The 10,636-nt window shown below is 40.2% G+C and overlaps 1 protein-coding gene across 1 annotated transcript in view; it reads right to left on the bottom strand.

The window, feature by feature from the left end:
- The window catches only part of DYNC1H1 (dynein cytoplasmic 1 heavy chain 1), a 70,051-nt gene that overhangs the window by 37,064 nt on the left and 22,351 nt on the right, over positions 1–10,636 (bottom strand). Inside the window, exons 22-34 of the mRNA XM_032777405.2 lie at positions 10,226–10,392; positions 9,199–9,372; positions 8,202–8,367; positions 7,932–8,120; positions 7,638–7,832; positions 5,006–5,288; positions 4,434–4,534; positions 3,520–3,679; positions 2,895–3,138; positions 2,517–2,700; positions 1,622–1,834; positions 1,174–1,412; positions 881–1,037 (exon numbers count right to left, since the gene is read on the bottom strand). Of these exons, the coding sequence (XP_032633296.1) occupies positions 881–1,037; positions 1,174–1,412; positions 1,622–1,834; positions 2,517–2,700; positions 2,895–3,138; positions 3,520–3,679; positions 4,434–4,534; positions 5,006–5,288; positions 7,638–7,832; positions 7,932–8,120; positions 8,202–8,367; positions 9,199–9,372; positions 10,226–10,392 (2,472 nt within the window). The remainder of the gene's footprint in view (positions 1–880; positions 1,038–1,173; positions 1,413–1,621; positions 1,835–2,516; positions 2,701–2,894; positions 3,139–3,519; positions 3,680–4,433; positions 4,535–5,005; positions 5,289–7,637; positions 7,833–7,931; positions 8,121–8,201; positions 8,368–9,198; positions 9,373–10,225; positions 10,393–10,636) is intronic.

The following is a 10,636-nucleotide window of genomic DNA, read 5'->3' as shown; positions in this document are numbered from 1 at the left end:
CTTAGTACATGTGATGCACCCCTCCCCCCCAGCTCTTTGGAAAGTGGAGGGAGTGGTGCACACCAGTGGGATAGCATGACCTCATCACCACATTCAGTTTCTACAGGGAAAGTTTGCAGCCATTGCCATGCTGTGTCTCCTCCCTCCATTCATGCAGTCTAGTAGAGAGAGTGTGAGGCTCCATTAACAATGTGTTTACCCTTGAGGACTCAGCCAAGTGCTAGTTCATGATTCAGTAGTAAGGCATTCCCTGGGAAATATCCCACCCTCTGACTCCACCATCTCAACTAAGCTCCACAGTCATTATTGCTATGTACAGTATTAAATTGTTTGTTTAAAACTTATAGGGTGTGGAGGGGGGGAGGGAGAGAAAAGTTTCCTTGGAACCTAGCCCCCATCCCCTCTAAGTTACATTAATTCTTATGGGGAAATTGGACTTGCTTAACATCATTTTGCTTAAAGTAGCATTTTTCAGGAACGTAACTACAATGTTAAACAAGGAGTTACTGTAAAACCTCAGTTAACATGCTTCTCTAAATTCCCAAAAAGCCAACAGGTGGCAAAAAAATTAAGTTTTGTCTTAAATATGTAAAATACCCTATGAAGTTAACACATAGACATTTATAATCTAGTGTTTTCTAGTCTGGTATGGTTAAACCTGACATGACAAACTCCACAACCACAGATAGGTTTTTAAACAATTCCACCAGACCATTGCATAAGATCATTTTTGCTCTGATGAATATTAATTTTATCTGTTCCCACAGGTTGTGTGATGAAAGCCTGTTCAGCTACCAAAAGCAGCAGAAATATCAAATTTTCAGTAGATTAAACTATTTAGAAATGCTGAAGTGTTTGTAAAAACAAGAAAAAACTTTACATTTGGTGGAAGGCTGAGACGTTCTCCATTGGGTAGAGTCAGCAGTTTGTTGTCATCCAACACGGAGTTTAAGTTCTCCACCCATTCAGGATCTACGTCCCCATCAAAGATGATCCACTGTCGTTTTTGCAATTCACCTCTCACATTGTCTATGATCCTAAGTTCAGGAAAGCATTTAGTGTAGGTTTGAAAAACAGTCATTTCCCCTTCCCTTAATCCTCCATGGCAAATGACAACATCCAAGGATATCTCCAATAAACATAATACAAGTTTAAAAAAGTGGCTACACTCACTTTCTCAGGACATGTGTGAACAATCCATCTGTCCATTCTCTGGTATTTGGATCCAAAGTACCATAGAGGTGATCTTTGCTGATTGCTTTTGGATCAATGATGTGAGCAACACCTTCTACACCCTCTAACCGCTCCAGTGCTTTTAGCAGCACTCTCCAAGCCATGCTCTTTCCACTTCCAGAAGGACCCACCATCATCAACCCATGATTGATCTGGGTAATCTGATACAGTTGAAGAACCTGTGACAGAACAGAAGGAGCTGTCATTTAAGGACTTGTATTTATTAAGATTCAAACATTAATCTGGAATCACTTAAAACTGAAACTTATTTTAGTTATTGTGTCTATTTGGGGAGTAGTTCTATTTGATTTCTGTATCACAGAATATGCAAAGTGTTACAAGTCCTTTTGTCAACTCCACACTAAGTTTTACAACTGTCACAATGTACCTTTTCGACCCACATGCCACCAACTTCTTCTCCATCACCATATGTAAGGTACATTTCTTGACACACTTTCTTAAGCTCCTCTCGCAGGGCTGTCATTTCACCACGGTGATACTGTACTCCAGGGAATACATCGGACAAGAGACTGAAGAGCAATGGGATGTCTTCTGCAACAAGTTTGGGTACCATTGTTTCACACACACTCTGGATCAAAATCTACATGGAAAATGTCATGTTTTGATTAGACAATACACTGTAAGCAGTGAATATCTGCATTAGTCACATTAGTGGAAATATTTCAGACAGGTCATGCTGAATACTCAGACTGTATATTGACATTTGCTAGGTTTGCATTTGGCATTCTTATTCCCTGCAAAACTTATTTGAAGTTGAGTTTTGCATTTGTACAAGATCATTTATGACAGTGCATTATGAACACAAAGTGATGTGACACAGGGAATACTTAAGCTATCACCTAATACAATTTCCTTAGTTGACGAATGACAACTGTACTTGCCTACATAACATTTATCTGAAAGTGATATGAACTGCAGGAGTTCATTCAGAATATCTACTCCACTTGGAAGAGAGAGTCAGGACACCAGACATTTTATAGGAGCCATGAAAGTTTGTGATGACCACAAATCAGGTACCTCTGTTTTATTGTAAGAAAGACACTTCCAACAACTCAAGCACTGAATAAAACTCAGTTCAACGTACTGAAACCGCCACTCCTAAAGTATCATGACTTCAAGTAAATACAACACTTGTGAACTTAAAAAGATTATGTTTATGCTAGATACAGCAGGTGCTTTACTGTAAGTGCTCATATAAATGCATATCTACTGTAATCACCCCTTTGCAGTGAATCAATATAAAAAATCTGTATATGTTTTACCTCTTGTTCAGGTAGGTTCTCTGCAATTTCCCCTTCATCAACAACTTCACCACGCTCTTCCTTCTCCCGCTTTATCTTCTGAATCCTCTCCCTCTTCACATTTCCTGCACTAATCAGTACACTCTTCAAAGCTCTTAAGCCAAAGTCATAATGACTTTGAGAGGAGAGCTGCTCATCACAGAGTCTAAGGATAAAAGATACCAGTGTCAGTTTTAGATATACTAATGTTCAATAGAACAGTAAGCCTGCTTGACACTTCACTGTGTTCTTGTTATGGTAGTTTCAAAACCAACTAGAGCCATTTTAAGTTCCAAATTTAAGTACAAGTGATTTTTTTTAGTGGTTTGAATCAGACTTGTTTAAGTGACTATTACTTACTTGAAGAAAGGGACAATCTTATTGGCAAGCACTTCAGCAGTACGGAAACCCTGAGAGTACAACATGACCTGGGCAATCAGCTGGCGGTCTGGCTTTGTCATTGCCAAGCTACGGAACAGCTTCTTCAAGTTGTCTGGAAGATTTGATCTACCCGCATAACCAGGATTCATGGTGATGAAGATAGCCATGTCTGGGCTCACTTTAACTTGTTTATTCAGCAGCTCACAAGTAATCGGTGCAGAAGCTAAAAGTAGTTCACACACAAAGTATTTTTAGTTACAGTTGATTTTGTCTCAGTCAAATTAGCTATCAACTACAGTAGTTGAAACTTCAATTTTAGTATCCTGTATAGTTTTGTTTATGGTACAACTAGTCAAACATTTTTTTCTACCACTACACAAAAGTTACACAATGTTGAAAGTGACTACTGTATATCAGCTGACAGCTACTTCCTTTGTTTAATATTAAAATTACACTTTCAAATTTAACAAAAAAATAATCTGGATAATGTGGGAGTAACAGATCAAGGAGATTTCTCAAAAGATCTATTTCAGACATGCAAGTGAGGGCATTCTTTTGACAGCACAGCTATACAAAGCCATTAACAATGAAAAAAATTGCATACTCTTGTCATAGTTTGGATTGCAATGTTCTCGTAAGGCTTCCTGGATGCACTGAACCTGCTGAGAAACAGCAGAAAGCATACGCTCCTCAAGTCTGTTGAACTCATCAAAGCAGCCCCATGCGCCCACTTGACAAAGTCCCACAAAGATGCGTCCCATTGCCTGCAGGCAGAGAAAAAGAAGATAAAGTTACTTTAGTTATTCTTCCCTGTACATAGTGGAACTGGTGTAGACTGGATCGGATTGAGGTTATATACATTAACCCCCTATTGTGTGTGTGCGCGCGCGTCAGTCTCACCTCTTTATTCTGAGAATCTTTATACTTTCAACTGAAAAAACTACTGCTATTTCTCAACCTACTGACACCACTCTTGCTTCTCAGATGTTTCAGTTTTTCAATCCCAACCTCCACGTTCTAGAACGTATAGGGCACTACTAAACAACTTCCACTCTTCTTTAGGGAAGTCTGTTACTTAATTCTAAAATCTCTGCAAGCACATTCCTAAGCCTGCAACAGAATTTATAAGTAGTTCCGATGCCTCAATATATCAGGAAGTCCATGGAGATAAGGAGTTAGCTGTTACATCTACTTGATTTCTACTAAAGTAGGTCTACTTCAGATAGTCACACAATATGACTGGGGGATGGTAATGAAAGACTGTAGTTTGAAAATATTTTAAGTTGCCTTCCTAAAGCTTGCAGTTCAGATTTTTCCTTGCTAAATTACTGTCTAAAAACAGAGCAGTCAGTTTCTAACCCAATTCTGCTTTAGGTGGTAGTGAGGTCCAATGAAGCACAGTAAAGTAACCAGAATCTATTTTACCAGATACAGGAACAAGCTTTCAAGCCTGTTTTGAAATCTACAAGCTGAAATGGCATATTAATGAGATCGTAACTTAAAATGAAGATACTATACCTGGAAGTCAAATGTTTCATCACAGTTGAAAACCAGAACAAAGCGGCCAAGCTGGTGTCCAAGGGCCTTTACAGATTCTGTTTTGCCAGTACCAGCAGGACCTATTTTTAGAATGGGATAAAAAACATTAGATGTTAATATTGTCAGTTTGGTGCCTAGGAAGAGACTAGAGTCTAAGGGCTGAGCTACAGTACCGCAGTAAGTCAGCCCAAGTTACGCTATTTCAGTTACATGAATAACTAAACAGAAGTTGGCGTAGCTTAGGTCGACTTACCGCAGTGTCTACTGCTCTCCCGCTGACTTCCGTTCACTTCTCTGAGAAGAGTGAGTACACAAATAAGTGGGAGAGCACTCACCTATTGATTTAGCAGGTCTGTTGAAGACCTGCTAAATCGACACCTGCTGTACTGATTACAGCAATGCAGATCTACCGGTAAGTATAGACACGGCCTAAGTGTTGCTCATTTTTCAGAATTGGAGTCTCAACTATGAAAGTTACTTTATTATTATAGCTGATGAACATCAGTCTTTACTTTTAACAGAAGACACATAGGGAATAAGTACAAACTTACCAAATGGTGAGCCTCCAAGTCTTGCCTCCAAGGCTTGCGTCATTGTCAGGTAACAGCGGTCAGTAAGAGGAGTCTGAACTAGTTTATCCTGAACACCAAGATACTCAAAGCCATAGTTGAATTTGGCATTTGCCATCTGAATGGACAGCTGTTGCAACACATCGGTCTGTTTTGGGTCAAAGTAGAATCGCATCTGGCTGAGCCACTCAAAGGATTTGGAGTTGTCAATCTTACTTTTGATCAGTGATCTTGTAACATCTCGTTGGTGCACTAACTCTGTAATCTGGAGAACAAGCAACTCATTAGCAACCACCATAAGAGAGAGACCAGGTACACTAATAAAACTCAGGTTTTACTGCATCACACTGCACCTCAGTTTATGAAAAGCCATTGCTCGATGCCAGAAGGTATCATCTAATATCCATCCTCTAGCTTGCAGAAAGGAGGAGCTAGGAAAAAACAGTCTGTTCCTCTCGGTCAAGTTTCAGGCCAAGGCACGGTTCTGAAACCACAAGAACTGTCCACAGGCAGAGAAAGGAAGCACATCCATACTCATCCTGCTAGACCTTTCAGGCACCAGATACTGTTAGTTACCAGATATTCTCGTCTGCCTCCAAGAAGTTGTAGTGACGAATGGAAGTGTCCTTAAACTAGCTCACATTTTCCTCTAAGAGACCCCCTAGTGCTGTAGAGGAACAGTGTTTCTACATCCCTCAGCCCTCATCTCTGAAGTCCCACAAGTTTTAATCCTCTGCACAAGTTATTTAAAGTCTATATAAAAAGACACCAAGAGAATCGGTGAGACACTATGGGCTGAAATCCCAGCAGGTACAGACCAAAACTGAGCTCTACATCTCCATTCCCAGCTTTCAGTATCTGCAATCAGCAGCTGAACGAAGCACATCTGACTAGATCTGAACCCAGCCAAGACTGAGATGCCAGCAGATAAAGAGAAATGTTTCCAAGATCTTGCTTCCTCTAAGAAACAGAGAATCCTGTGGCACCTTATAGACTAACAGACGTTTTGGAGCGTGAGCTTTCGTGAGTGAATACCCACTTCGTCAGACGCAGGAAGTGGAAATTTCCAGGGGCAGGTATATATATGCTAGCAAGCATCAAGTTTAGAGATAATGAGGTTAGTTCAATCAGGGAGATGAGGCCCTGTCCTAGGCAGTTGAGGTGTGAAAACCAGGGAAGGAGAAACTGGTTCTTGTAACTGGGCAAAGGCATCACCAAGAAACAGTTTCTCCTCCTTGGTTTTCACACTTCAACTGCCTAGGACAGGGCCTCTATCTCATCCCTGATTGAACTAACCTCATATTCTACCTGCTTGCTAGCATATATCGATAAACGACCCAAAGTATAAAATAGAAACAAAAACATAAATAAACTTCAAGAGAATCATAACAAAAGAATAAGATCACAAAAAGAATAGAACACCACAAACATGACTTAACCCTGCCCCGTGCATCCCGGGCCGCCAGCAGTACCTCTCCTATATCAACGCGTTCTCCCCTGAAATTTCCACACCGGCCCGATGCGTCTGACGAAGTGGGTATTCACCCACGAAAGCTCACGCTCCAAAACGTCTGTTAGTCTATAAGGTGCCACAGGATTCTCTGCTGCTTTTACAGATCCAGACTAACACGGCTACCCCTCTGATACTTCCTCTAAGACTCCACTATGGAGGGCACCTTCCCCTCACACTAGTTTATCACTAACCTTCAATACTTTTGGATGCCCAAGGCACAAAAAAATGTCAAATTTCATCTGCAATAGGCCAGATATTGGCACCTTATTATATCAGCACAGATTGGGACATGGTAAGGCTGAAGGTCCATAGGTTTGATTACTGCTAGATGTGTCTAGCAGTGAAACCACACCCCGTGTGAAAGCTCCAACTAGTACAAAACAGCATGCTAGTTTCTTGGCAGCACATACTGCCTCGAACACCATTCTGTGGCTATGAACTCTACACTTGTTCCCCAGTTAGAAGTTTAGTTCAAGGTTTATTTTATGTGAGCCTTTGAACAACAGGATAGCTTGTCAGTTGCACACGTCTGGTGGAAAGTAGAGCTTAGGAGGAGCTGGAGTTCTGCTATGAATTCAGTGGGCAAGTGATGACTTAAGACTGATAGCTAAATGCAAAAAAACCTTTCAGTTTAGCTTCTTTCTTTCAAAACTTCTCCATGTGCCTATGACAGCCCTACACACAAACACAGAAGTTAAGCTATTTCTCCTATAAGTTGTTTCTATTTTTAAACTGCTGATGGAGCTCAGACATTATGTTATGGGAGCCATGTACATACGCAGATCTAAAAGTTAATATAAACTCTAGATTCACAAATCTTATCTACTCAGAATAGGAGATTGGGTGGTATATTCCAAGAGTTGTTTCTATTCACTAAATTCTTCAGAATCTAAGACTACACTGACATTTAAGTTCATAGACATTATTTCAAATCAAGCATACGTAATCTCTACAGAAACAGCTGTTCCTCAAGAAAGCTTGATGGGAACATTTTAGTTTTCCCTAGGTGTCACCTTCATGATTTGAAGATGGACAGATGGTGTTTAAATTCTGTAAGAGAAGGAATGACTACTTAAGGATGAGGAGGAGAGCATTACTTACCAAGTGTTCCAATTTCCTTCTGCGGAGAGGTGGCTGTTCCATCAACACAGAGTCTGCTAACACATTCAGTGTGACCTCGACATTAGCCAGCACAGAGTGCAGAGGACTGCTGTCTCCTCCACCACCCATGCCATTCAGAGCGGATTCCACATTCTCTGACCATGCAATTTGGGCTGACAGGACAACAAGCTGGGCCTGAATATTTAAAATACAGTTACATTTTTGCTAAAAGTTGTTCCTCCCACAAAAATGTATTATATAGTTTGCTTAGACAAACATGAATAAGATGGATACCTGATATTTGTCAATCCAAGAAATATAGAGAACTGGATCAATTGAAGTTGCTTTACCAAAGATTTCTACTTCAGTCACAGACTCAGCAAGCAGCTTTGCAAGTGTGACCCTCATTTCTCTTTCAACAAGTGTGAGCCACTCATTGATCTTGGGATGTTCTGTGATAGACACAGGTGTTTTGAACAGCACCTGAAACAATTGAAGTGTCATTTTAGTTTTCATTTAGACCAGCTTTGTAAGTTTGCAAAAAACCTGAAGACGCAGCTCTACCTCCTCTCCTTCACGTGATGAGATCCCCAGAACAACAGAGTTATCTTCATTCAGGATGATGCTAGACACTCCAGCAAACATTTTCTTGAAATGTTTCTGCAGCTTAGCTACATTCTTGCTGTTTCCTATGATTTCGAGTAAGTCCTCATCACCAACGAAGTAGAACCTAGTATTAGAAATAAGGTTAAAGCTTTTTAAAACAATTGACCACTGAGGTGAAAATTTTTTTAAATTAAATTAATTGATGGCCTAGAATATATTTACTTGAACCCTCTATAACCCTTATAAAACTGGGGAAATGTCTGTTAGTTTGTGCAATGCTGTGTAATTCCTTTCCTCCATACATCTGTTAGCTCATAGTAAAAATACATCAGGACTTATTCTCTGCACCATTTTTAGTCTATCTAGAGAGTTTTCTTCCCACGTTAAAACCTCATTAGCAGATTTTTGCCAGATACTGAAACATTATGAGACAGCAAAGCTCCCACTCTGAATACATGCTTGACATGGAGGTTTTGTTTAGATCTATAATCCAAGGACACCACATACTACCGAGAACTGAAGGTGAAACCGAATGCAACATTATTCAAATATAGAATGACAAGTTCTTAAGCTTTGGTATTTGGTTAAAGAGACCCCTATGGATTCATTTAGCTTAATGAAATAAAATTAGAGAATTTCATTATTCAGTACCAGGTGAAACAGCCTATTAAGCAATTATTTATATTCAAATTATGCCGTTTAAGTTACTAATCACATATGACCCACACAAAGAAACTGAAGTTGATCACTTCCCAGGAAATGGGGCCATAAAAATGTCTAAATTGTTCCATCTTTATTTTTTTATGATTCTAAAGCATGTTTTGATATCTGCGAATGCACTAGAAGGTTCCTAGAGGAACAGAATAAAAGGATGTACTTAGGCACTACTGTGCCAACACACACAATTCACATTAGACTTCATTCCAACACAGCTGGTTGAGATCAAGTTCCTTACCGAGGAAAGGAGGATCTCTCCCTCTCCAGGTATTCTCCCAATGCTTTCTGGATCTTTCCAAGCAAGTCTGCTAATCTCTCCAGTGACCTTTGTACACCTTGGATGTTAAGAACATCCATCACAAGGGGAGATTTGGATACCTTTTTCATAAGTGCCAGAAACTCAGTACTGATGCTGTAAGTGAGAGAGTGAGAAAAATATTAAGCACACTTTAAATGAGGGATACAATAGTATAAGTTCAGTTACTGAGTGTGAAAAAGGGGGATATCTATTAATTTTATTAACAGTGTATTATGGTGTGGCTGGCTTTATACTACACAAAAAATTAATTCTACTTGGAGCACTCCACATGGTACCCAAGAACCAGACAACGACTAACTCAATTGCTGGTGCTTAAATGGACCATACAGTAAATCCATTGCTAATGTCTACCTCTGACTCTCTGGAGAGGTGACTAGGTCTGTCCTGGGACAGATGTCCTGAGCCTGGTCAAAGACTTTGAAATGGATAAGAGACTGCTTGTTAGCTCAGGGTGGGAGACATCAAATTAAGACTGGACACAGGCAGAGACTGCAAGGGTGCAATCTATTTCCCTAGCCCAATGCTACATGATGGGTAGGACATGAGGGGCTACCTCAACTTGCAAGGAAAGGCTATCATTTAGGTAATTTGTAGGTCTACAGGTCTTATTGTTTTAACCCGTTTTCTTTTGCACATAAGAAAAGTATCCATATGAACAAGCTGCTCTGTCACTGCACTCTCATACCAGTCGTATGCTTCTAAAGTCAGCAGCAGGGGCCAAAACCCAGATGGACCTGCTGAAAACACTATTGGTGAACAGGGGTATTTCACTCTGGGTCACTAGAACAAAAAAGTGGGGGTGAATCACAGGATTCATTGAGAGAAGTGCAGACCTATCACTTGGAAGCAGTGCTTGTGCAGTGGGCAGGCAGAAGAACAAAGTCAATGGTGAAGCTTGCCCTGAACCGTAACTGAGAATTTCACACAAATCCAAAGTATACCATACCTTTGGAACCTCTGTGTTTCAACAGGCAACAAGTGCTTAATATCAGCACTACCAGTGAAGATCCCCTCCAGGTAGACCCATCGCCTTTGGACATCTATCCAGACATCAAAGAGTGCCATGATGCGATTCAATTTGTCCTCCCAGCTAAGGGCATCTTCTTCAAACACCTAAATGTTACAAAAAACATTAACATTGTTTACCTTTAAAAAAAAGCTAACCAGCTACAAGTCAGCATGATTTAGGAAGCTGGACAAGTAACACTGATCAAGCTAGTTTAAGAACTGAATTAGAAATAATATTGCAAGTTTGGTTAAGAGCTATAAAAAGGTATAATCACACTTATACACCTAGGAATTTGCCAAACTTGGCACACAAGGTGCCAGCTGAACAAATGTACACTAGGAAAAGAAT

The sequence above is a fragment of the Chelonoidis abingdonii genome, chromosome 4 (genome assembly GCF_003597395.2).
Source record: "Chelonoidis abingdonii isolate Lonesome George chromosome 4, CheloAbing_2.0, whole genome shotgun sequence".
Lineage (NCBI taxonomy): Eukaryota > Metazoa > Chordata > Testudines > Testudinidae > Chelonoidis > Chelonoidis abingdonii.
Note: the sequence above shows the minus strand (reverse complement) of the source record. Positions and strands in the feature narration are given on the sequence as shown.